Raw genomic sequence first — 27,715 nt, 5'->3', positions numbered from 1 at the left:
TTTGGAAGATTAGCTAGCTAGCTAGTCAGCTGCCTAGCCACAAGACCAACAGTCAAGAAAGGTGACTAATTATAAAAAAAAAAAAGGAAGGAAGAAAAGTGACTATTAATAACTTTTACTGTAGTGTTGAATTACATTATTCCTTTGGTTCAGACTCTGTATCTGACATGATTATGCCTGAAATGTGAAAGATCTTGAAGTATATTCTAGAATCTTTCAATATTTGAATTTTTAAAAAGAATCACATAGAATGGTACAAAAATAATAGCCAGTACTAACTGCTTACTCTGTGCCCAGGACTGTTTTTGAGTGCTTTTATGTTCATTTATATATTTCATGCTCAAAACAGTCTTCTGAAATGGGTATGAGTATTATCTCCATTTTACAGTTGATGAAATAGATGAAGAAGTAACTTGCCCAACCAAGGTCATGTGACCAGTAGTAAGTAGCAAAGCTAGACTTGAACCCAAGCAGTTTTATGCCAGAATCCCTGCTTCACTACACTAAATGTAGCCAGATTTAATAATTCTGTTTCTGATTTGTGCCTTTTCATGTATGTTTAAGAAAATCCTTCCCCCCATATTTTCCAATACTACCTTCTAAAGGGTTTAAAATTTGCTTTTGATATTTGCAGTTTAGTTGCCTGTCTGGAATGAGGGTAGGAATCTAATTTTATTTTGTTATATATGGATAGCCTAATATGCCAGCAAAGGCTTTTGAAAAAGAGAACCACTTTTCAGTTGGTGCATACTCACGGCTAAGTATTCTTAACCTCTGAGGGCTTTTGTTCATAGTTCAAAAGGTACCCTGAGGGTATTCACAGCCCCTGTCCTGTAATTCTGTAGTTCAGTGTATCTTTTTCTTCCCACCTCTCTTCCTCTTCTTCTCCCCTTTTATTCCGCCCCCCCCCCCCAATTTCTGCCTCTTCTCTCTCCTTCCTTTTTAAGGATAGGGCTTACCAAAATTGGGAAGAGTTACTGAGTAATCAAGTGATTCATGGTTTCAGGTGTTAAACTACCCTCCTGCTGAAGCTGTGGATTCGTTCTCTTTGGAGGCTGAGAACAGTGGGTTCTGTCAGATGTACTCTTGCAGGAATATTGATGACTCTTAAGTGGGAGTCATATACTGGTAGGATGTAGTGTGGCCCCAAACAGCCTAGGTAGGACAGAAGTCAGATTAAAGCTAGTCTGGTTTACTTCTTTAGTTACCGTGTAGGGAAATAAAATCAGAACTAAACTGTGATCATTTGTAAAAAAAAAAAAAAAAAAAAAATACATTGAAATTTTGTGTTTTTTCAAATTTAGAGATATAATAAAACTTTGATTCTAGTACCAAAGACATATTTTCACCAGTATGATCAATATTTATCCTCCCTGAGTAATAATTAAACTTGACTTCTTTATCTGCACTTCTTTTGACAATAGACTGCATGTAAGGTGATATTCAAACTAATAGCAAAGAACTTAAGAAAACTAGATAATACATGAGCTTGTAGTCTTGAATCAGTGGTATTTTATATTTGCTTTTCTTTCCTGTGGTAGATTTTGAGCTATTAAACATAAGTACACAATCAGGGTGCACTACATACTGTAGTTGTGGGATCTGAAATCCCATTCAGAAAGAAAATCACACAGTGGGAACCCTGTACAACTTAAGAGAGTGACTGTAAGGCACTGAAGAAAGTGGGTTTCTGGAAGCTCCTTTTTCAACTCTTGGCAACGTGGTTATCTGGAACTCTGGCTCATTCTCCTTTCTGCTGCTTCCCTCTGGCCCTTTCATTGCTTGTTAGCTTGCACCTAAAAATGGGGCAGATGGAGGAAGTTATGCAAAATAATTATTGTGCTAGTCCCTAAACTATTCTGGACATTTTTGTTATTAGTGGAACATAATGTCATTTTGCTCTTCATTTCAGTTTTAAATTATCTTTTGATTTTATTTAAGTGCACATTATTTCTCATTTGTTCATCTAAAAAGGAAAAACTATGTTTTTATTCACATCAGTAGTAATATATTAATTCCAGTAATGAACTTTCCACTAATAAACTAATAGTTTTGGAGTTAGAGATCACCATAATTCCTGCTCAGATGGGAAACTGAGGCGATACAACCAAGATGAAAAAAAGACTGACAAGTTAATTATCAGTATTTCACGAATATATCAGATTTGGTATATTATCACAAAAATGTAATTCACATTTTTAAAATATGAGGGTAACCTATATACAGTTCTTTCTACCAGATTGCTGCTGGTTACAGATTTGGGGATGAGGACCAAGTAAAAGGGATATGATCTTAATCTCCAAGATGGTAAATTTGTAATTTGACACTCAAACTGGGCATTTTTATTACCCTGAGATGGTTCTTTTTTTTTTTTTTTTTTAAAGATTTTATTTATTTATTTATTTGAGAGAGAGCAGAGCAAGGGCAAGGGCAGAAGGAGAGGAAGCAGACTCCCTGCTGAGCAGGGAGCCCCATGTGAGGCTCAATCCCAGGACCCTGGGATCATGACCTGAGCCGAAGGCAGACGCTTAACCAGCTGAGCCACCCTGATGCCCTGAGATGGTTCTTTTATTATTTTATTTCTGTTACTGTCCAATAGAGAGCAGTTTCTACAGACTTTTTGCATGAGCCCGACTCCAGTTCATGACAAGCCACACTTTAGGTTTTCTCACCTGAGTTAGGGAAACCTGACCTCTCCCCAGCTTTGGCTAATGGCTTTGAAATAGGATAGTTTCAGTTTTCAGATCTGAGCAGCTTGTCTTTTTCTTCATCTCCTTTGAATGGTTGCTCACCCATATGAAGGATAGTCATTGTGTGTGTTTAAGAGTCCCTTGTCTAATAAAAAACCTTTTACTGGATAGAACTCACAAAAGTTGAGCTCCAAAAGGCCTGAACTTAGTTGTTGACTGATTAATTTCTTACCTCTTACTGTCTCTCTCCCTGAGTATTCACTTTTCTTGCCCAAGTATATCACAGTACTTGTGATCTGGGATATTAACTCCGAGAGTATACCACATTCGTCCTTGGCACTTGGAGCAGTACCTTCTCATTCTTACCTTCACCTGTCTGCAGCTACCAATTGAGTGTCCCTATTAGAGAGAGAATAATCCCATTACCCTTGACATACTTGGGGTAAAAAGACACTGATAAGAATTGGATTTTTATATCTAGCCAGTAAAATACCTATTCTCACCAGCATTTTGGATGACCATAATCTGAGAGCATGGATTGGAATTATAGTGATGTCTGAATACTAAAATGATTTTCATATAATTAAATTGAAATGCAGATGTACCTTGTTTCACAAAAGTATGTGTGAAGAATGTTTGTGAATAAAATCATGCTTTAAACCCACTAGCTGGGGCACTTGGGTGACTCAGTTGGTTAAGCATCTGCCTTCGGCTCAGGTCATGATCCCAGGGCCCTGGGGTTGAGCCCTGCATGGGGCTCCCTGCTCAGCGGGGAGTCTGCTTCTCCCTCTCCCTCTGCCCTTCCCCCACTTGTGCTTGCTTGCTCTCTCTTTCTCTCTCAAATAAATAAAATCTTTAAAAATATATAAACAACTAGGGGAGCTTTGTTATTTAAAGAAATACTGTAATAAATTCTCTAACAAAGGAAGAACACCCCCAGTTTACATCTTGTGCAAATCTTTTTTCATGTCTGTTTTGTGTAAGGCAAAGTATACTTGTATAAGGACAGTATCCAAAAGGGACATGGGAGTTGTACAGGACAGGAGGTATTAGGTCAACTATCTATGCCAAGATCTGAGAGTTCGTAAATTTTCAATACATTTGGTGTATTGATTCTGGAGAGGTAGTCCTCTTGGGCTCCTTCTAACATCCACTTCTTATTTTTATACTAGATCGAGCGATTGGAAGTAAGCAGCCTCGCCCAGACTTCCAGTGCAGTGGCCTCCAGCACCGATGGCAGCATCCACACAGACTCTGTGGATGGAACACCAGACCCTCAGCGCACAAAGGCTGCTATCGCTCACCTGCAGCAGAAGATCCTGAAGCTCACAGAACAGATCAAGATTGCACAAACAGCCCGGGACGACAACGTCGCTGAGTACTTGAAGCTTGCCAACAGTGCAGACAAGCAGCAGGCTGCCCGCATCAAGCAGGTCTTTGAGAAGAAGAACCAGAAATCTGCCCAAACCATCCTCCAGCTACAAAAGAAACTTGAGCACTACCACAGGAAGCTCCGAGAGGTGGAGCAGAATGGGATTCCTCGGCAGCCGAAGGATGTCTTCAGGGACATGCACCAGGGTCTGAAGGATGTGGGAGCAAAGGTGACTGGCTTCAGTGAAGGTGTGGTGGACAGTGTCAAAGGTGGACTTTCTAGCTTCTCCCAGGCGACCCATTCAGCAGCAGGGGCCGTAGTCTCAAAACCCAGAGAGATTGCCTCACTAATTCGGAATAAATTTGGCAGTGCAGACAATATCCCTAACCTGAAGGACTCTTTAGAGGAAGGGCAAGTGGATGATGGGGGGAAGGCTTTGGGGGTGATTTCAAACTTTCAGTCAAGCCCAAAATATGGTAGTGAGGAAGATTGTTCTAGTGCCACTTCAGGCTCAGTGGGAGCCAACAGCACCACTGGAGGCATTGCTGTAGGAGCGTCCAGCTCCAAAACAAACACCCTGGACATGCAGAGCTCAGGATTTGATGCACTACTACATGAGATCCAGGAGATCCGGGAAACACAGGCCAGACTAGAGGAATCCTTTGAGACCCTCAAGGAACATTATCAGAGAGACTATTCATTAATAATGCAGGCCTTACAGGAGGAGCGATATAGGTAAGTTATATGGAATTAAAATTCTAAAGTCGGGAAAGGGACTGCAAAAAGATCTGTGTAGAGTATCTTTTTTTATAGCATCCAGAACACTTTAGATATGTCATATAACATCCCCATAGTTCTATCATAGAGAGCAAAATAGAGGCACAGCAAAGTTAAATGACTCCTGAGATCATACACCAATGAAGCATTGGGGTCAGGGGAAGACAATTACGGTAGCTCTCCAGTCTTCCATTCCAGCTTAGGACTTTCACATGAAGCCCAAGCTCTCTAAGGCATTCCACCTATTTATTTATAATCACAGAACCACAAATCATTGCAACCTGTAAGTATACTACACTGAATTCAAAAGATCTATAACCCTCTGAACTCTAAGAAATCTAAGAAAAATCAGACATATAGCCTGGCTAAAATGTAATGAACACTGTAGGTATTTGACCTTAAACACACTTATGTGGACAATTGGTGTAGAGAGATTAGACTGAAAGTATATCCAGATAAGCACGTCTGTTACCTTTGTTATGAATTGGCAGATGTTTGAATGGGCGTGGACTTAAACATGAAATGTTTCTACAGTCGTTAGAGAATTCTCAAAGGGCTAACTGCTTTGAGTCATATCTGTGCTAAAGGTAGAGAAGCTGGTCTTTCTTCTGTTTCATATAATACTCCATATTCATATTAGACCACTCTTAGTTGTTCTCTAAAAACATGTTTTTTCCCCTTGTTTCTATCCCATGCAGAGAGAAATAATATCCCCCATACAGTACTCATTCAGATCCAAACTCGCTCAGCCAGAGACAGGCCACCTCACTGATACAGATTAAGGGCCAGTTTTACAGAAGCCACAGGTCAGAGCAGGCCTCGAAAGACCTGGGTTTTGGTCCTATCCCAAATACTAACTCGAGGGAATCCTCACTACTTATCCTGTAATATCAAGGGTTGAACAGATGATCTCTTAAGGTCTGTTTCACCTCTTTTTAAAAAACAATGATTTTTTTAAGTTTGCTTTTATGAGATAATCTCAGGGTTTGAAATAAATTGTTCATGTGTATCCATTAGCTCTGAGAGAAGTTACAGCAGCATGCTGTTTTCAGATGGTGAAAATATTAGTAATTAAGCCCTGCCTCTTCATTCTTCAATTCTAACTAATTCTAACCTAATTCTAAGACTTTAAGGGAGATGAAAAGAAAAGAGTGTGGGAGAGAGAAATGAAGTTTTTAATAAAAGCAAATATATTACTATTTATTATTTTAGTATTTTGTATATTCTTTCATATACTTAAAAGACAATATCTAAAGTGAGCAATCTAACAGATATTCAAATGGACTCTAAAAATAAAACATCTGATCTTTTGTATACAGTGTGAAACCTAACTCCCAAGTTCAAATTCTAGTTCTGCCACTTGCTAACCTTGAAAACTGGGCAAGTTTCTAAACCTCTCGAAGTCTTGGTTTCCTCATCTATAACATAGGAATAATAACAGTTCTTCATAAGGTTATTGTGACATCTAAAGGGAATAATTTATGTAAAGCACATAGCTCAGTGCCTGGTCCTGTGAATGCTCAGTTGATGTTAGGTAGCAGCTGCTACTGCTGCTATTAAAATAGACCCCTCTGAACATGGAGACCCGGTCCTCCCGCAGTCAGATGCTCAAAAAAAAAAAAAAAAAAAACACCCCCAAAACAAAAAGCCAATTGCCTGCTTTGGCCCCTTTATTTTGAATGGATGGTAAAACATTCCAGTTTTTAAATCCTTCAGAGCTTAAAATTCATATAGAGCTTGTTATGTCTTCAAGTCAGATGTAGGCCAATATGAGAAAATCATAGAGGAAAAACAGGTTTCCCAAGGCCCACCTTTGTACCAATTTAAAATAATCCAGGGACAGGACAGAACTTTTAGCTGGTCATTATAACCTCATTATAAGAATCAAGTCCAAATCACTTGTGAGGTAACGAGAAGTGCATTTCTTTAATTGCATTTTGGGTTCTCTGTAGTGGGTAAATGATTAGTTTTATGGAATAAAGAGAGAATAAAGAAAACTTAAGAATTTCGGGGCTCCTGGATGGCTCAGTCGGTTGGGCGGCTGCCTTTGGCTCAGGTCGTGATCCCAGGGTCCTGGGATTGAGCCCCGCGTTGGGCTCCCGGCTCAGCAGGAGCCTGCTTCTCACTCTCCTCCCCGCTTGTGCTCTCTCTCGCTATCTCTGTCACTCTCTCTCTCTCTCTCAAATAAAATCTTAAAAAAAAAAAAAAAAGAAGAAAACTTAAGAATTTTCAAAACCAGAGGTGAAGCTTGGAGAGCCAGGGAAGACATAGTATAATGTGTAATCTCACTTTTGTCATATCACTTAAACTTTAGAATGGTCTTTGTTTAAAACGAATCTTGAAGAAAGAAAGCCTTTTTTCCCCAAGAAAGGGAGCAGAAATGTCACAGCTGTTTGACTCAGCTATTTTGTTGTACCAGTATTTCCCATGTATTGAGCAGTTAGAAATTTCTCCTCTGTTACATGTTCTTAACTAGTAAATATACTTAATTTTGTTGATCTTTGAACCATTTCATCTAAGTGAAATTTTCCCACACATTGAAGCATATTCTTAAGAATCAAAACTTTCACATTTTAAGCATTTTTAGGGAATTTCTCTACCTTCTTTTAACAGAATAATACACTGAACCTTGACTTGATTGGAAATAGTATAGAACAGTGGTGTTCTAGCTCAGTGATACTGTCAGGTCAGTGAGAGTGAAACGATTATGTGCCTCTACAGTAAACAGTCCGAGACAGCTTGCTCTTTAAAGTTCTTTTGTCTGCTTTTCATAAAAATTTTTTTTTTTTCTAAACCTTTCCATATCCCAACACTGTTGCTGAGCTGCTTGCAACAGCCTCTCTTTACTAATTTCTATTTGAGCTCTGTTGTAGGTTTGGCTTTTTGTCTAGGAAGGAAGTAGGCTAGCTAGGGATGGACTTAAGGGATTCTTCTGTGACCAAGAACCAATTAAAGCATATATGGCCACTCTAGATATATTTGTTTATTTTCTGTGCTTTAGTTTATTTTACTAATATGTGAGTTGACAGGAGGGAGGCTGTGTACAGGGTTGCTGCTTGTTATTCAAATGAGGTGGAGGAAGACACTACCACTCAACATTTACTGAACTCCTATGGTGTGCATAATGCTTTACATATATTTGCTAATCCTCACAGTAGCCCTTCAGGTGGATTGTATTATCCCCATTCTACAGATGAGGAAATGGAGGCCCAGTGGGGTTTTACATTTTGCCAAAAGGTTACTTAGTAAGTGATAAAGCCAGGAATAAAACCCAGTTTAATGTGAATGCAGAGCCAGTGGTTTGGTTTTGTTTTTCATTTCAGGACAGGTTTTTTTTTTTTTTTTTTTCCCCCAAGCTCAACCCTGAAATCTATTATGATCGAAAAACTACAATCTAGCTAAAATCTGTGTGATTGAAAGACTAGCCTATAGTCTAGCTCTAGGAAGCATTGACTGCATCGGGTATTGGGCCTTTTCCAGGTCAAAGTGTGTGTTTCACTAAAAGCTGAGTCATTGTTGCTAACATATTTTATAAAATTCTGTGAATGCAAAAAAAAAAAAAAAAATCTGTGACTGCACAAGCTCTGGAAAGTTTTCTACAGCAGTGTAGGTAATAGGGGAAACCTACTAAGGAAACTTTCACTTCCATCCTTATTTCCCCCTTTGCAGAGTCCCTTTTCAGTCTTGTCACTCAGTTAATGTGCTTCCTGTTGCTCTCTGCCCGTAAGGCCAAATTAAGATTTTTACCCAAGACCGTCTACTTACTTTGAAATAATTAGAAACATTCAGAAGCCTGTGGAGTACAGTCTCTCTCTTCACCTACATAACTGTGCCATGGCTGAGTATGTCTTCAGCACCCACATGCATTCAGCCCAGGAAGCCACTGTAACAGAACTTGGATCTGAACTCCACCTCAACCTTTGATCAGGAACTAGGTTTTTAGTCTTTGAGCTGTGTATTGGGCTCTCAGATATGAGTGAGAACATGTATTTTGGGAAAGAAAGATGCAAAGTTTAGACAGTTTTTCTAGTGATGGGATTGTGCTCATTTCCGATTCTTCCTGTGCAGATAGTCTGTACATCCCATTAAAGTATTATCACAGATTTGTTAGGAGAACCTGGGTTCATGTAGTATTTCAGAGATAGAAGGGCCCTTAGATATCTAGTTTAATCTCATTTTACACGAGTATACTGAGGCCCAGAAAGATAAAGTAACTTTTGCCAGGTCACACAGTAAAATGGTTTAACATATATTTAATCTGCTAAAAACTGGAAGACTAGTCCTGTTCCCATGGTGGGTATAATATATTCTTGAGCTACCAGAGGAGAAAATTGAGCTGTGGCAAAATGCACTGAAAATAGGAGAGAACTAGGAAAACATTCATTGACAGTTTTACAGGTTCCTTTTGTAGTTTTTCCCTTCGGGGATCTGGCTGGGAATCCTACTCCGCTACTGCCCATATGTGGCAGTGTCATATAGGCAGACTAAAAACCCTCTTCCTGTTGAGGAGCAGTAATGCCATTTTAAAAGCTTCTATTTTAAGGGGATTACTGTCCTTTGGAAATCAGCTTCTGGAACTGTATTAAGCCCAGGGATATTTTAAGTTGCCCTGAGTCATAAGAGCAAGAACACAGAAGGCGGCACTCACCAGAGCAGCCGTCACATGCGTACAACTGTCAGTAGCTAGGCTAACGCAATTAGGCACAGGCCATTGGAGTTTTATTTTTATTTTATTTTATTTTATTTTATTTTATTTTTTTAAGATTTTATTTATTTATTTGACAGAGAGAGAGTGAGAGAGCACAAGCAGGGGGAGCGGCAGTGGGAGAGGGAGAAGCAGACTCCCCGCTGAGCAGGGAGCCCCGTGTGGGGCTCGATCCCAGTACCCTGGGATCATGACCTGAGCCGAAAGCAGACGCTTTACCGACTGAGCCACCCAGGCGCCCTGGAGTTTTAATTAAACAGATGGTCAGTTAAATACAATTTTATTTTACCATCACTAGACATAAGAAAGATATGGTCAGATACAGCTATTTTGGCCCCTTTACTCCAGGTGTTAGACCTGTGTCAATTATAAATTGATCTGAGAGTCTCCAGAGTATATGTAGACTAGGTTTGGACAGTAAGTTTGAAATAGAAACTTGAGAATATTGGATCAGATTAGCTCCTGTAGAGAAATAAAGCCCAATTGAGATATGTTCTTAGGAAAAGTAAGACCTTCCATATAAAAGAGAATTTACAGATGTGCTTTTCCCAACATAGCCCTGAAGAGGTAAAGGAGGAAGAATGGAAGGGAAGGAGGGAGGAAGAGAGGGAGAGAAAAATTATTTACTTCAGTAATTACTTGAGGTTGGACAAGCCTGCATTCACTTGCCAGTTTTTGTGTGACCGTATGTAATTCCTCCGAGCCTCAGTTTCCTGTATAAAAACAAGGTAATGATATCTACTGTACAGGGTTGGAGATAATGTATGTGAAGCACCTAGTATGGTCTGTGGTGTGCCAGGATGTTAGCTGTCATTACCAAGTTTCCAGATTGCCTAGAAAGCTCCCCTCCCCCCCAGCTTTTATTCATTCCCTATACGCTATAGGCATCTGCTGTTTCTTGTCTTTAAGATAATGCACTGCCTACCCTGAAGGTTTCAGGGACTGATTCTGTGCTTTTTCCTTTCCAACTAAAGGCTAGTTCAGTGTTTCCTAGCCTCTTTTCAGGCTTCAACACAAATGAAGTAACAAAAGGTAGGGAGGAAATATCCACTTTCCCCAATTCAGCCAGGAATATATTCCAGTTCCCACCACACGTCATACCTCTACACTAACTATGTCTCTCTGTTCTGGTCAAACCCTGGCAGAAGCTACCTCAGGTCCCTGTTGGTGTTAGCCCTGGGATCTGGTTCTTCCTGTTGCTCTCAATACCTGCTCTACAAGATTCTTCAGCCATCCTGTCCTAATGACGTATTGCCCAATTAGGGAAGCACTCCCCCCACCCCCCACTCTCAGAGATGGCTCCAAACTTTCGAGCCACGCCCAAAGAGTGATGCACTAGGTGAAACATTTCCAGCCTGACTCTCATCTAGTTTCTCATTCATCAGGAATTTGACCCAAAAGAGCCCTGGCTTATCTTTGATCTAAGTAGATGACTAATGTGTTGACCTCCAATGGCTGAAACACTTGATTAATTTACTTATTATTATTTATTAATTGTTTACCTACAACAAAATCTAGATTTTTTTTATATTTTGTAAATAGAGCAGATTTTGCTTTGGGTTGGGGGATGGATTTCACCTCCCAAAATATGATATAACCTACATTTAAAAAAGATCTCACAGTCTTTAAGGCTTTCTGTTGACTAATAGCTAAACTCAAGCCGTATTCGAGTGTCTAAGTTTTCTTTGAGTTGTAATGATTTGGGAAGGACTTTTGAGTAAAAAGTCTCAAAATGAGGTTATTAATCTCATACTACTTTGTGTTCCAGCTGGAGTCTGATGGAAAGCACATGCCAGTCAAAATCATATACTTGTAGGACCAAGAATTGCCCCCTCCCCTTCATGTCCAGAGAGCTCTAATTGGCATCATATCAAGAGGTTAAAATCCCTTAGAGTTCTTGATTTTAAAAAATCACATGTGAAAGGCTGTACACAGTTTACCTTCCCTTTTCCCCCCCGCTCTTTGATTTGATACTAATATTTAATGAGAAGACAGAGGTATTCTTTCTTTGAATTCCCTAGGTATATGACTTCCCTATTTTAGGATTTAGGTAGGAAGTAAACACTAGCAAGTAAAGCAAAAGAGATTATAATATTAATAATGGGAGTAGTGAGAAGTCAGTGGGAACTGGAATAATGGGTATTTTCTTCCTTTTGTTCTTGTTTACATTTTGCATTTGATTAGTGGTATAGAAGCAGTAAGTTTTTAAAAAGACAATAATAAAACAAACCTAGAAACAGGAAGCATGAACCAAGTGGTTCGGATTCTCAGTACACCTCACTAACCTAATAAGGGGAAGTCACTGCATCTTTCTCAGCCTCCCATTTCTTAATTAGAAATTGAAGTACCTCCCAGGGACAAAGGAGGTAAGGTTTAATGTAGAAATGTCTTCATGAATCAGAGGCAGATGCCACACCTAAAAAGGCATGGGGTGTGGGGGTGGGTGGTTATTGCTTTTGTTATTATTGGTGTTAGTGTTTTGATACTTTGATGTTTACAGTGATTAACTGATGTAGATTGAACCCTAAATTCCTCCCCCACATGCACTCCTCCACCCAAAATGACATTACATCATCTTTACTGGGCTCTTTGTGTTAGCCTGATTTCAGACCATAATTTCACATGTAGGTTATGTTATGTAAGCCATATAAAAATGACTGATGGCACTGAAAAATGTTTGATTGGAAATTGTTAAGCTTGATCAGATTTGTGCTTTCAAATGTGGGTTGTGAGGTTGTGAAAAGAGCTAAGGAACAAACTTCCATGACCTGGGTGAACAAATCAGCGAAAGTGTTTTAGTGATGACAGGCCCAGTAAAGTTCTTTCAAGGTGCTGAGGTAACCCAGAAGACCTGTGTTCCAAGACAACAAGGGCATCTTGCCAGCCTCTTTGTTCATCACATTTTACAAAAGCCTCAAAGTTTATGGCTTTCTTGGTTTCCTCCCTGATGTTTCCTGCAGATTAGAGGTGTTTACTATAGTAACCCAAACACAACTGTGTAAGGATAGGGGTGCCTGGCTGGCTCATCTGGTAGAGCATGCAATTCTTGATCTCAGGGTCGTGAGTTCGAGCCCCACATTGGGTGTAGAGCCTACTTTTAAAAAAAAATGTGTAAGTGTAATAGGGTTTCAGCTACCCAATAACAGCTGTGACTTTTCTGTTCTTTCAGAAAGTCATCATTCTCCAGGTACTTCTTATGACTTGAAGAAGAAAGCAAATGCTACTAATTAGTTGGTGAATTAATGAGGCTGTTTCAACTGGACCCATTGTGGGTCTTGCTTCACCCTTGAGTTCTGCAGCTTTATGTCACCTTGGCAAGTCTCCTAACCTGTTGGTCTGTTTTCATCTGCAGGGAAATGGAGCTTATTCTACTTACCCAAATGCTATTTCACTATTTAACTAGCTGTTAATAAAGTCCTGTCTCTGGGAACAATAGTATATTTTCTCATTTGGGAAGATTCTCAGCTTGAGGAAATCTTGCTTTTAATTTCTCATGTAACTGTGAGTGAATTGTTCAATCTCCAAAGGACTTTATTTTCCACAGGAGCATGGTGAGGATTAACAGTTTCTACTCAACTCTCTCTAGAGATTTGCAAAGATCAAATGAAGTATACTTGAGATACTTTCCCTCTCACACATACAAAACACATACCGTGAAAGGAAGGTAGGTAGGACAGTTCCATCAATTTAAAAGAAAGCTTGAACAAGCCAGTGAATGGACTTAGTTGTCTGGCAAACTTGAGTCAGGGAAATAGCAGGAACCCATTTGTATGTTTGTGCTGGCCCTCCTGATGAGGAAGTAAGAAGAGGCTTGTGCCTCTCTTGTCCTTTTTTTTTTTTTTAAGATTTATTTATTTGACAGAGACACAGCGAGAGAGGGAACACAGGCAGGGGGAGTGGGAGAGGGAGAAGCAGGCTTCCTGCACCTCCCTTCCTTGCAGGGAGCCCAATGCGGGGCTCGATCCCAGGACCCTGGGATCATGACCTGAGCCAAACGCAGCCGCTTAACAACTGAGCCACCCATGGTGCCCCCCTCTCTTATCCTTCTTGAGAAGGACAGAATGTGTACCCAGAAAACCCATTTATGAGATGTCAGGAAAAACTCAATATACTGGAACAGTGAAAATTTTAGAAAATGTAAAATTGAGGATGTGGAGATAGATGAAGAAGTGGAGGATTAGAGGGGGAAAAAATCAGAAGGAAGAAGCCTTGAATGTTGGAGCCACAGAGCACTTGAGGTCAACAAGTAGTCCTTTTAAATTTCCTCACTAAGGATTGTTGGAGGGACTTGGGAAGATCATAAAAGACAAAAATGAAACCAGACGTATACTTGTGATAGATCTCTCCCACTGAGCTCCATTTTTGCGCAGGGCATTTGACGTCTAACTCCTGTTCAATCTTCACAGTTGCCCTTTGGAATAGGTAGATTGCCTCTTCACAGGGTCACACTGGTGGGTTGCAGAGTCAGGGTTTGAATCCCATCAGCTGGTACAAATTGCCTAAAAACAGAGGCGCCTGGGTGGCTAAGTCGGTTAAGCTATCTGTCTGCCTTTGTCTCAGGTCATGATAAGCAGGGAGTCTGCTTCTCCTTCTGCTCACCACCCCCCACCCCCACCCCACCCCCGTTCCTATGTGCGCCTGCTCTCAAATAAAATCTTTTAAAGAAAAACTGTATAAAACCACAAGTACAAAGAAGGTGCAAAGTGGAAGGAGTGAAGATGGACAGCCTTTAGATAAAATATGAAGTGAACCAAATGGCTTCCAGAACCTTTGACATGTTAGTGTCATTGTATGATAAACATTTCTTATAATAAGGTTCAAGAGTGTTGGGAACAAGTGCTGAGGACTTTTTCATGTACTCTATGATTCATATACAGTATTACATATTTTTATGTAGTATTATATAATTATAAAAATCTGAGGGGCAACCTAAGGTGTTATTAGTAAATCATCTTAGGTATTCACAAGTAAAAGTATCCAAAACATATTTTATAACAACCCAAAGCCATGAAATAGCTCAAAAAGGAATCTGAAAGAGATACATGCAGGAGGGAACTCCATAAAATACTCTCAAACAGAAGTTGCGGATGGCACAAGGAAATCCAGTTGATGAAACTCAATGTGAAATGGACCAAACAAATGAGAGATTATACTGCCAGAAGACAATAATACCTTCAAAGTGCTAGGGAAGAATAACTGTGACCTTAGAATGCTATGTCCACCTAATTTATTATTCAAGAAAGAGAGTGAAATTACGACACTTTTAGACATACGTAGACAAAAATTAACCACTCATGGAAACCTTTGCTGGGAGAAATACTAAAGGATATACTTCAAGAAGGGGGGGAAAACCCTCAAACAATGGGTGAAAGAAGTCAGTAAAGCATGTTCTAACTAAGTAGGGACTTAAAATTATATATACTAAAAAATCTAAACGTCTTACATCAGTTTGGATCTAAAATTCCAGAAAAGAACATGGGGTTCAAGGATTGCATTTCACAGGAATATTAAAGAGTATTGGGGCGCCTGGCTGGCTCAGTCGGTAGAGCATGTGGCTCTTGATCTCAGGGTTAAGTTCGAGCCCTACGTTGGGTATAGAGATTACTTAAAATTAAAATCTTAAAAAAAAAAAAGTGTTAAAACTTTGGGGGAAGAAACATATTTTGTACCTTAATCTGCCTGGCACTTGGCACCTTTCTTTTCACTTTATTCTTGTCCCTTTCAGTCAGTGGGTGCTCACAGAAATACTAGGATAAATAAAACACAAAGGTGAATGCAGTTTTGTTTTTCAACTGGATGTGTAGCTATGGGACTCCTAAACACAGACAAAATGACAAAATAGGCTAACTTAAACCTTCATTTATTTATTTATTTATTTGACAGAGAGAGAGACATAGCGAGAGCAGGAACACAAGCAGGGGGAGTGGGAGAGGGAGAAGCAGGCTTCCCACAGAGCAGGGAGCCCAATGTGGGGCTCGATCCCAGGACCCTGGGATCATGACCTGAGCCGAAGGCAGACACTTAACGACTGAGCCACCCAGGCGCCCCCCTTCCTCTCATTTTTTTAAAGATTTATTTATTAGAGTGGGGGAAAGGCCGAAGGAAAGGGAGAGAGGGAATCTCAAGCAAACTCCACACTGAGCAGAGAGCCCAACTTGGGCTCAATCTCACAACCTTGAGACCATGACCTGAGCCAAAATCAAGCTGGACGCTTAACCGACTGAGTCACCCAGGTACCCCCTTCCTCTCATTTTTTTAATGCATTTCAAAGTAAATTGCAGACATCCATAATCTTTTTTAACAGCTTCATTGAGATATAATTCATATACCATAGAATTCACCCATTAGGCATATGTAGTCAGGGGCGCCTGGGTGGCTCAGTTGTTTGGGTGTCTGCCTTTGGCTCGGGTCATGATCCCAGAGTTCTGGGATCCAGCCCCATGTGGGGCTCCCTGCTCAGTGGGGAGTCTGCTTCTCCCTTTCCCTCTGCCCCTCTCCCCGCTCATGCTCTGTCTCTCTCAAATAAATAAAATCTTAAAAACAACAACAACAACAACAAAATATATGAATCAATGATTTTTAGTGTATGCACAGATATATGCAGCCATCACCATTATCAGTTTTAGGGCATTTTCATTGCCTTCCAATCTTCCCATTCCGCCCAGACCCTGGCAACCATTAATCTTTGTCTCTATAGATTTGCTTATTTTGGACATTTCATATACATGGCATGGCATCATGCAGTTTGTGGTCCTTTCTGACTGGCATCTTTCACTTAGAATAATGTATTCAAGGCTCATCCATATTGTAGCATGTGTCATTACTTCATTTTATTTCCAAATAATATTCCATTGTATGGTTGCGCCACATTTTATCCATTCATCAGTTGATGGATATTTACTTGTTTCCACTTTTCGGCCATTAAGAATAATGTTGTTGTGAATGTTTGTGTACACTTTTTTGTATGGGAATAAGTTTTCATTTCTCTTCAGTGTATACCTGGAGTGGAATTTCTGGGTCATACAGTGATTCTCTATTTAACTTTTTGAGGAACTGCGAAACTGTTTTCCAAAGCTGATACACCATTTCCATTCCCACCAGCTGTATGAGAGTTCAAATTTATCCACATCTCCCCAACGCTTGTTATTATCCTCTTTTTGATTCTAGGTATGTAGAGTTACTTCATTCCTCCTCCCATTGACTCCACCTTGACATCAAGCTCCAAACAGTCATGTCACTGTAGTTCAGTCCAGCTCCCTGTGTGGCTATGTAATTTGGATCAACTATAGACCTGACTCAAGTTTCTTACTTATAAAAGGGAGTTTAGCTCATCTGGGCTTCTTGAGTAGTTTCTAAATGGCATCACGGTGTAGAGGTTAAGAACTTGGGTTTAGGGCGCCTGGGTGGCTCAGTTGGTTAAGCGACTGCCTTCGGCTCAGGTCATGACCCAGGATCGAGTCCCGCATCGGGCTCCCTGCTCAGCAGGAAGTCTGCTTCTCCCTCTGACCCTCCCCCCTCTCGTGTGCTCTCTCTCTCTCTCAAATAAATAAAATCTTAAAAAAAAAAAAAAAAGAACTTGGGTTTAAAGTCAGACAAACATGGATTCGAATCTTTACTCCCTACTTAATTTCTGTGTGCCCTTAGGCAAGTCACTTTACCTCTTTGAGCTTCAGTTTCCTTATCTGTAAAGTGAAGATAATACCTACTACCTTCTTGGAGTTTCAGAAATGAATTTGGGTAGGGGTGCCTGAGTGGTACAGTCAGCGGACTCTTGGTTTTGGCTTAGGTCCTGATCTCAGGGTCCTGGCATCAGGCTCCACATTCAGCACAGACCCTGCTTGAGTTTCTCTCTGCCTCTCCCCCCACCAAATAAATAAATAAATCTTTTAAAAAATTAATTTGGATATATAGTAGGCACTAAATAAATGGCAGCAGCTGCTGTTTCTTTTTATTCTGTTCTGATGGTATGTGTGAGGCCATGTTTAATATCAAATAAGATTCTCCAACATTCCTGAAAGACCATACAATTAGGGAACACATGCCAAAGATGTCACATGGGTCTGTTCTCATCAGCAAGACTGTCACCACTGCCATGCTCCCCTCCCTGCCACCCAGTATCAGTCCTTAGCTTAGGAGGGTTATTTGCTGCTAGGCCCAGCCCTTCCCTTAAATCTCAAGGGACTGATACTTTGGAACACTCCTTTTACAAAGTCTCCATCCCATCTCTCGTAAGGAGAGAGAATGATGAAATCATCAAACACTAAAAGCACCACAGAATAGTGAGCTAAATGAAATAGGACGAGCCTGAAAAGGCAGTAGTATATCAACATATTCTTATGGCAGTTGGTGGACTTAAAATTTGATAGAAAATCAGTTCTAGAGGTGGTGCCTGTTTCTGAGCACATGCCCTGGGCAGCAGCAGATGAAGTGAAAAGACAGTCACAGAGAATATCAGCCCGAGTTACAGGTAAAGGGTGGAAACACTTTGTGATCTGTTCCATCACTTCAGTAACAGAATTTCAGTGTGAAAGAGAGCAATACAGATGCCTATCAAGGATAAAGGAAAACTCAGTAGGATTCAGTAATACAGTGAAAAGGGTCAGACTGTGCCTTTTAAATAAAAACCCTTGTTTCTTAGAGAAAGAATGGAGTGTAGGATATAATTATTTATTATATAATTATCCGAAGGGAGAGTATCAGTGATGCTGCGGTATAAGAATTACCTTAACAGAAAACTGTGTATTCCTTAAAAGGTTGTGTACTATATATGGGGTTAAAAACAAGGAAGGGGAGGGACAACCTGGGTGGCTCAGTCGTTAGGCGTCTGCCTTCGGCTTGGGTCATGGTCCCAGCGTCTTGGGATCGAGTCCCGCGTTGGGCTCCCTGCTCTGCGGGGAGCCTGCTTCTCCCTCTCCCACTCCCCCTGCTTGTGTTCCCTCTCTGGCTGTGTCTCTCTCTGTCAAATAAATAAATAAAATCTTTAAAAAAAAAAAACAAACAGGGCGCCTGGGTGGCTCAGTTGGTTAGGCGACTGCCTTCGGCTCAGGTCATGATCCTGGAGTCCCTGGATCGGGTCCCGCATCGGGCTCCCTGCTCGGCGAGGAGCCTGCTTCTCCCTCTGACCCTCCCCCCTCTCATGTACTCTCTCTCATTCTCTCTCTCTCAAATAAATAAATAAAATCTTTAAAAAAAAAATAAAATAAAATAAAATAAAATAAAATTAAAAAAAAACAAACAAGGAAAGGGAGGGTAGTTTTAAATGTCATTTTTATTTTTTTAATACAAAGTCCCCTGAGGCTTCTGTGCTAGCGCTGGGTGTGTGTTTGCCCCAGTCGCGTTCAGTAGCAGTATATTCTCCTGTTGGGCTGAGCCCTCTGTCTGACAGAGAGGCTTACATTTTATTCACCACAAGCTAGAGATGAGTTTATTGTTCCCTTTCCAGTCTGTTTTAATGTATAGTTTTAAATTATCCTCCTACCTACTTAGTTCTTTGTTTGGTTCCTGGAATTCCCACACACAACCTACCCCAATTTATCCTCGTCTCCTCTATATAACCCATATTCCTAAAATGCTGTGTTCATCATGTCACCCTCTCCCCATCAGCAGTCTGCTTTGGGCCCATTTACTATCTGTTCCAGATTCCCAACTCCCATACCTACCTCTTAAGGCCAGATTTCCATTTTCTCTCCAACATAGATCTATCATTCCAGTTATCCTGTACATTTCTACCTCCTGTCCTTTACCCATGTTCTTTTTCTACCTAAAATCTCTGATCTTGTCTTTTAAACCTGTTTCAGTCCTACTGGTCCTTAGGTACCCAGCCCAGGTTCTGCCTTTATGTAGATAACCTTCTCATAGATAGCCCTAAGTGCTAGAGATACAAGATGAATTAAATGACCTGCTCCCAAGGAACTTTATCTCCCTCCATCTTCCTGTTTTTTCTTAGCTATAGCCACACTGGCCTACTTTGTGTCCCTCAAACCTGCCAAGCTAGTTCTCATCTTGAGAACTTTATACTTGCTATTCCTTCTGCTTTAAGATACTCCTCCCCCCTCATCTTCATAAGTCCATTCATATCATCATTCAAGTTTCATCTGTCATTGTTGGAGAGCACTGAACAGGGAAGAGTTCTTCTCTATTCCAGCTCAACCAACCACCAGGCACTCTGTCATATATATACCCCTGTTGATCTTCTTCATTTTACTTATCCATACCTGCAGTTGTCTTGGTTTCTCTGCCTCCCCCCCCAACGCACATACAACTTAGATGTAAACTACTGAGGGCAGGCATTCTGTGTTGCTTACCACACAATATTTCCAGTAGTTTGAACATACCTGGTACACAGCAGGCTCTCAGTAAATATTTGTTGACTGAGATGTCCTAGACACTGTGCTTGGCAAGGGGATGATGGGCTCTGAACCATGAACACCCAGGTGAGTGACCTGTCCAGTATCAGGATAAGCTTTTGGTGACTGCTAGAAGGTCAGTTTCCATTTATGTGCTGTTTATCTTGTGATGAGACCTGCTTAATTGTATGCTAGTTTTTGCCTCTCCCTTTTGCTGCTCAGAACAAAGTAAGAACTGCCTCATTTATTAGGAGTGTGCTCCAGGCTGGCCAGGGCTGCTGGCATTGCTGCAAGTACTGTGTGTTGAGAAGATTGTGGAAAAACCATGTTGCTGCTACGATACGACCTTGTGACAAGCTTCCATTCCAGGGACTAAGATAGCTGTCCCCGCTAGCAGCCCTGTTATCCCAGGCCACTGACTTAATTTCTTTGTGCTTTTGTTTTCTTCCTTTGCAGAATGGGTTTTGGGGATTAGATGTGAATAATACCAGGAAAAATACAGAATGCATAAAATTCTAACTTCCCCCCCTTCCCGCCCTTAGATGTGAACGATTAGAAGAACAACTAAATGACCTAACAGAACTCCATCAGAATGAAATCTTAAACTTGAAGCAGGAATTGGCCAGCATGGAAGAGAAAATTGCGTATCAGTCCTATGAACGTGCCCGGGACATCCAGGTTAGCATGAAGGATTGGATTTGTAAAAGCAAAAGACTAACAGAAAGTAGAATAGTGGTCGGCAGGGGCTGGGGGCTGAAGGGAACGAGGGGTTCTTTTTTAATGACTATAGAGTTTCAGTTTTACAAGATGAAAAGAGCTGTGGAGTTGGATGGTGGTGATGGCTACACAACATTATGAATGGATTTAATACCAGTGAGCTGTACACTTAAAAATGGTTAATTAAGGTGGTAGGTTTTATGTTATGTGTCTTTTACCACAATAAAAAAGGAGAAGAAGAGGAAAAAGGAATAAAATACTGATACATGCTATAACATGGATGAATCTGGAGAATATTATGCTCCGTGAAAAAAAAGCCAGTCACAAAAGGCCGCATATTATATGATTCCATTTACATGAAATGTCCAGAACAGGCAAATCTATGGAGACAGAAAGATCAGCAGTTGCCAGGGGCTGCAGGAAGGGGAAATAGGAATAGCTATGGGTTAGGGGATTTCTTTTTGGGGTGATGAAAGTGTTCTAGAGCTTGATGGTAGTGATGGTTGTACAACATTATGAATTTACTAAATGCCACTGAATTGTACATTTTAGAACGGTTAAAATTTAATGTTGGGTGTATTTTACCATAATACTAAAAAGTTTAGAAAAAAAGATGGGGAAGGTAGAGTATCAAGAGAAGGTTATACCAACTGTAATAGAACTAGTCTTCAAATGAGGTACATTTCTTGAAAGGCTGTACCATGTAGGGGTGGTATGCTTGCTTGGGTTCATAGGAAATGTTCTGGGGGTCACAGGTCTCAGTATATAGGAGACCACATGCATTATTACATCTGTTGGTTACTGCTTCAGGAGCTGCTCTCACAAGAGGGCCATCTTGTCTGTCTTCTGTAGCGAGGGAGGCATTTGTCCTCGTTGCCAAACCCAAACCTTTTATAGGCACATTGCCAGGCCATTTGTGAGAATAACACATGAGGCAGTTATGTTTAAGGCCCTCTAGTTTATGCTATGAGGAAATAGAATATGTAACTTTTTCTTACTCCAGTTGGGAGGTATATTTCTAAGGGAACAGTTGCTGGTTTCACATAAAAGCATCTTGAAATAAGCTGGTCTTAGGGAAGGGAAGTAGTCCAGGAATCTTGTATTACAGCCTGAAAGAATCAAGGGAATGTCTGGATCATTTGCCCAGCTGCCATCTTCTCCAGACTCTGGAATTCTGTTTATGTTTTGGTTTTTTCCCCATGATCATTCTGGGCTGGGTAGTATTCACTGTCCATTCATTAGCTTGCTTCAGTCTGAAGTTGCCAAGCTTTCATCTCAAATCACAGGAAACCAGGATGCATTGAAACCAAGACCAGAAAAACCTAAGGCTTCCACCACCACTGAACTTTGGAGGATATTCTGTCCTCTGAATGTTGAGGGTAAATTTCATATAAACCCATGGCTTGAAGGGAGTATATCACTTACAGTGTTCCGTCTAGTGTTTGGGCGTAGTGTCCTCCTTACAAAGATCAACCTTAAAGGGGGCGGTGGGGGGAGTGTACTCTTCTTATGAAGACAGATCAGAGAGCCCTTTACACTGATGTCTGTGATTGACTTGACTTGGAAAACAATGGATAGCGCGTACAAGGATGTCCAGAGGACATCCACCTCATCATTGTTACGGTGGAAAAGTTGGAAATAACCTAAATCTCTCCAGCAGGGAACTAGCTGAATAAACTGTGACATGTCTATCCATACTATAAAATGCTACATAGCAATTAAAAAGAATGAGGTAAATCTCTACACATTGACGTGGAAAGGGTCGACAGGACCCACTGTTGAGTGAAAAAAAAAGAGTTATGAATTAGTTCCTATAGTATACTATTAAGATAGGAAGTCAAAAAATAATTCCATACATTTCCCTAGGCTTAAATATGTAGGCGTTTAAACATAGGTGAAAGAAGGAACACATGTCAGAGTGACAGTGTTACTTCAAGGCTAAGACCTGGATTTAAGGAAAATATCAAGAGAGACAATGTATCCTATCTGAAATGTTGAGAAGTATGTTTGTCCTGTGCAACTTTAATTAGTAATTTTTACATGGAAAAAAAAACCATATCCCAGAGGTCTTCTCATTAAAATGTTCAAGACCAAATCTGAGTGTGGCTCCTGCTTCCTGTGAGTCATCCCGGGAGGAATGCGGTGGAGGGCAGTTTAGGTGAGTAATAGTTGCTTGAATAAAGACTTACACATTTGGCCTCTCTTATTCAAGACTAGCATATTTAAAATCATCGGCATAGCTCACGATGCATCCGGCTTGCCCAAAGTGCATGGCAGCTATTCAGAGTAGTGTGAGCAGAAGCTTAACTGTCCCTGTTCTGGCCCACAGGAGGCCCTGGAGGCGTGCCAGACCCGCATCTCCAAGATGGAGCTGCAGCAGCAGCAGCAGCAGGTGGTGCAGCTGGAAGGGCTGGAGAATGCCACTGCCCGGAACCTCCTGGGCAAACTCATCAACATCCTTCTGGCAGTCATGGCGGTCCTTTTGGTCTTTGTTTCCACGGTAGCCAACTGCGTGGTTCCTCTCATGAAGACTCGCAACAGGACGTTCAGCACTTTATTCCTTGTGGTTTTCATTGCCTTTCTCTGGAAGCACTGGGATGCCCTCTTCAGCTATGTGGAACGGTTCTTTTCCTCCCCCAGATGATGCTGGCACAAGAAGGCAGTGCTCCCCTACCCTCTGGCGAGTGCATGCAGCGAAGAATTAGACAGCAACTTACCTACTCTGAAGTTTTCTACAACAACAAAAGAGTTGAGTGAATCTGTTTACATTTAGAATAATGTTTTTTTCTTCAAGAGACGCAATTGCAATAGTATTTTTTAGATTTTATCCAAGAAGTTTTTTGGGCAAAAATCTTGGATCATTTTTATGTAGCATGATTTTCCTTGGGATGCAAATCTTAAACAGTCCTTTAATATGAACCAACAATCTGGAGCACACTGAAGGGCATTCTAAATTGTGGCTTGAAGGACTGCACTAAAACCCACTAAAAAGATGCAAAAACCTGATTAGGGAAACCAGTTAAACCTAACACCCTGCCTCGTCTGGGCTCACCACCTCTCCCCCTCCCAGACTAACTTTACTGTGAAATCCTACCACATTCCATGTCTGAATTTTTGGATTCAGGGTGGATTGTCCTTGTCCGTGGAAGAACACATGGATCTCTCCCTGGCTTTCTCACCCAAGTTGGCCACTCATGCTAACCCTGGAAGTATGATCACTTTTGAACCTGGTTCCTTAACCTTTGCTAGGATATAAAAGTGAGAGCATCATGCCCCAAAGGATCACTGCAAAGCCCTACTACAGTATTTTGAAGTAGCCCTCTAAATACTTAATTTTAAGCAAAATCCCTTGGCCGCACTTTTAAGGTTTTTTTAAATATGTGTATAGTCACCAACTTAAAAAAACAAAAAATCCGAACAGCATACTTGAAGAATGTAATACTCAAACTCTCAGTGCTTCCTTATGGTTTCTAATAGGATTTTTTATTATTGTTATTATTATTATTGGGTTTTTTTGGAAAGGGTTGGGAGGGTCTTTTATTTTTCCTTTGAAATAAAGAAGTGATGTTTTTAAATGAAGAAATGTGTGGATATTTAAGTGTGCTGCTCCCTCTTGTCTTGAAGCAGTTTGAGTAAAGGAAGACTTGCTATAAATGCTTCCCTCTGATGCCCTTGTTTTGAGATGCAGCGTAGACTTCCTCCTCTGGCTGCTGCTTTTTGGTGCCTGCCGCCCCCACCACACCACTTCATGGGCTTGGCTTGGTTGGAGAGGAAAGGGGTGTGCAGGGGGAGGAGGAGGCTGTTTCCACAAACCAGCATGATAGGATAGAGATTTTTTTGCCCCAAGAAAATGTTCACCCAGTGACTTTGGGCTGGGGTTGTCTTTAGGAAAAATTGAGACTATATTATGAGAGTCATACATAATTCCTTGTGTTTCCTTAATTTATTTTTAACACCCCCTGATTACTGAAACCAAAGTGATGTGGAAATCTTCTGTCTGCATTTTGGCCCCAGCATCCTTAATTTCAAAGCTTTATTCTGTCTGCCTGAGAGAATCAACTGAAGGTGATTCTCCCTAAAGAACAGAAAAGGATCTGTCAGGTTAGAAGGACCCAAGTTTGGGGTGTAAAATGTTGTCCACTGCCTATTCATCTAGACTGACTTACTAACATACCTATGATCAGTGGACTTTTATAGACAGTTTAGAAAAAAATGACTGAGCCTTCTTCCCCATGCTATAACCAGTTCCACCAGGATGGAACTGGGCTTTTAGAGCCTATCTAGAAAGCTTGGTTAATCTTTTCATATTCATAGTATTGAATCACAAACGCTGTTCCTGCTTGGCCTCAGTTCTGTGCAACCAAGTGATGAGCAAGGGGCACGTAACATGCCCTGAAAAGAGTAGCAAAGCATGCTTTGCCTATTCTTCCCATACCAGGAAATTCTTTTGGGACTAGATTAGCATTGCCTTCTCTGTCTGAGAGGATGGTTTACATGACAGCTCCAGCCTCCTGTGGCTTTGGCAGGCTGGCCTTCTCAGAGTCAGCATGTTGTTTCCATAATCATTTTGATATTTTAACTCAGGTACCCCAATCTTCACTCCATCCTCAGATGATTGTAGTACAACCTGTTAGCTCTGTTGACCTCTCAAAATTAGTGCCCAGAGCAGGGACCACGGGGATGATTTTTCTATTAAAAAATAATTGGAACCAATTCACGTTCAGGCCAAAAACAAATTATTCCCATGCCTATGTATTTTAAATGTTAACTTTGCCTAAAAATATTGCAGTGACTTCAGGCAGGAGTGCCAAAGGACACCATGACCTTGTCAAACTAGCATAGTTTCTCCGAACCTTCTGCTCTAGCTTAATCACTCAGAGTAGGGAAGAGAGCCCCACAAAGTTATTAAAAAGAGGCTCTAGCCACCATCCTCCAGTTTTTCTAAGAACCTTTGAGTCCCCTAAACTGTGTAGAGGCTACTAAGTTTTGTGGGCGCTAGAAGTCACTGTGATGGATGGATTGAAATTGTTCCCATTTGCCATGGGTCAGTTTCTATCAAAGGAAGGTTTTCACCTCTGGACAGCCCCCTGAGATCCCAGCCAAACAGGCCCGTGCTAACTGTCCACCATCCTCTCTCAAACTGTCTTAGGAAGGAGCTTCAGGCTAGGTCCGTCACGGTAATGGCTTTCTATGTGTCTCGTCCCTTGATTCTTCACCAGACCCAACAGTTGTCAGCATTTAATGCTATTTGTAACCATGCATCTGTTTTCATGCCTTCCCCCACTTCCCACTCCCACACCTGTTGCCTTTGTGTTTCTTTGCATTGTGGCTGTTCCCGGATTCTGGTCTATTCAAAGCTCTTCTATAACCTCACTCTAATGGTTGTTTAACAATTGTTCTGTGAGTGGAAATTTCCCCTTGCTTTAATGCTTCTTCTCTTTTAAAGACTACGTGCATTCCCTTTGAAATGAAGCATTCCTGGATTACTTGTTAGTGCTGGTGCTTGAGGCTGGCTGTGGTAGCCTGGGTGACTCTGTTCATTGTAGAATAACATTTTACCATTTTTATGATTCAATTGAAGGGCACTTCTGTCTGCTCCAATTTCAGTTCCTTGGTATATACTCAGTGCATCCTAGCAAGGAAGGCTTTCTACTCCACTGGCTCCCTAAGAAGCAAAAGTAGGTTAAATTTTACACTTCATTGACTGGGGTCTTCTTTCTCCCCTGTACCCCTGCCACCCAACTGAGGTAAAAATCTGATACCAAGGAAAACACTGGGATTAAGCCTTCCTTGCTAGCCATGCCCTAATAATGAGCATATTTTTATGTGGTCTTCACTGCATTTGGTTTTGTTTCTGACTTCATATTCCTTTGAGGTACAGTCAGATGAAATGCTGAATTCCAAGTAAGTTCCAGTGAGGAGCTGCCTTTCAGCTTTGGGAAATATGCATCCAAAACAAAACCAAATATTATAATCAACAAATTGACACAGGCAAAATTATGGTTCCCACCCCCAAATGAAACTGGGGATTTTGAATGTGGCTCTAAGAGTTAACATTTCTGTCTGTGTGTTGTGTATGCTAGGTGATACCCTCAGTAGGACTGACTACTAGACTGTAAGTGTGTTTTATCAAAGTGTGTCAGAATAAAAACTCACTTGCACGAATTGAAAAGTACAGAAATGACACTTGTGAACGCGTGAACGTTAACACTGTAGTTGATAGATCTTAAGCTGCTAATTGTTGAGAGAGAATTACATTTATGTTTTGTCTGGTTGCTGCATATTCTCAGCAGCACTTTTACTGTACATACAAATTGAAATAAAGACCTCAGCTATTAACGAGGTGGTTGGACTCGGGTTTATTTTGCTCTTTATTTTTGCATATTTATTCAGTTTCCATGACAAGTTTGTCAGTCTGAAAACTTCCCATTAGTTTGTACATTAGAAACTCTGTGTGTGCATGTGCATGCACACGTGCACGCAGTCAGTATCTTGAAACCATAACTGATAGCTGGGTGACTGTCACTGTCTCCCAGGATTTTATACCCATCATTTCAGATGGTCACTTTGCCAAAATTCCTTTCAACTGGTAGGTAAGCCTGCCTTTTAGTTCTTTGGAGGGAGTTTTTTAGAGGTATCCTCCCACCTCAGATTCATCTGATGACCCCAAATGGGTATAATAGTCCCTGTCCATTCTTTTTTTATTATTGAAATATAGTTGACCCACAATGTTACATTAGTTTTAGGTATACAACATAGTGATTTGACAAGTATATATGTTATGCTGTGCTCACAAGTGTAGCTACCAACTGTCACCATACAATACTGTTACAATCCCTAATCCCTGTCCATTCTTAAAAGGCTTTGTTAATAAATGTTATTATGGGTATATAAATACACTTTGTAAAACATTTGACATTTGAAATTGTATATACGTGTAAGGGGTTTTTATGTAGCCAAATCTCATCTATAGTTTTGTTATAGGGGTAGTAATTTTTTTTAAAGTAATATCTGTGTGCAATATGGGGCTCGAGCTCATGACCCTGAGATCAAGAGTCATCTGCTCTACTGACCGAGCCAGCCCTAGGGGTAGTAATTTTTATTATTA

General features: G+C 40.8%; 1 protein-coding gene across 8 annotated transcripts in view; it reads left to right on the top strand.

Moving 5' to 3' along the window:
* Window positions 1–27,298, top strand: part of TMCC1 (transmembrane and coiled-coil domain family 1) — a 258,804-nt gene extending 231,506 nt beyond the window's left edge. For 5 of the 8 annotated variants that reach the window (XM_032411978.1, XM_032411982.1, XM_032411981.1 and 2 more), the window contains 3 exons: window positions 3,863–4,797; window positions 20,433–20,568; window positions 22,937–27,296. In XM_032411978.1, coding sequence (XP_032267869.1) covers window positions 3,863–4,797; window positions 20,433–20,568; window positions 22,937–23,251 — 1,386 coding nt within the window. In that variant the 3' untranslated portion in view covers window positions 23,252–27,296. Of the gene's footprint in view, window positions 1–3,862; window positions 4,798–20,432; window positions 20,569–22,936 lie in introns of all 8 variants that reach the window. The other 3 variants (XM_032411983.1, XM_032411984.1, XM_032411985.1) reach the window with 2 other exon arrangements.
* The last annotated feature ends 417 nt before the right edge of the window (window positions 27,299–27,715 follow it).

This window comes from Phoca vitulina, unplaced genomic scaffold (genome assembly GCF_004348235.1).
Source record: "Phoca vitulina isolate PV1807 unplaced genomic scaffold, GSC_HSeal_1.0 scaffold13, whole genome shotgun sequence".
In the NCBI taxonomy this organism is placed as follows: Eukaryota; Metazoa; Chordata; class Mammalia; order Carnivora; family Phocidae; genus Phoca; species Phoca vitulina.
The sequence above is the reverse complement of the archived record's forward strand: the minus strand, read 5'-3'. Positions and strand labels throughout refer to the sequence as shown.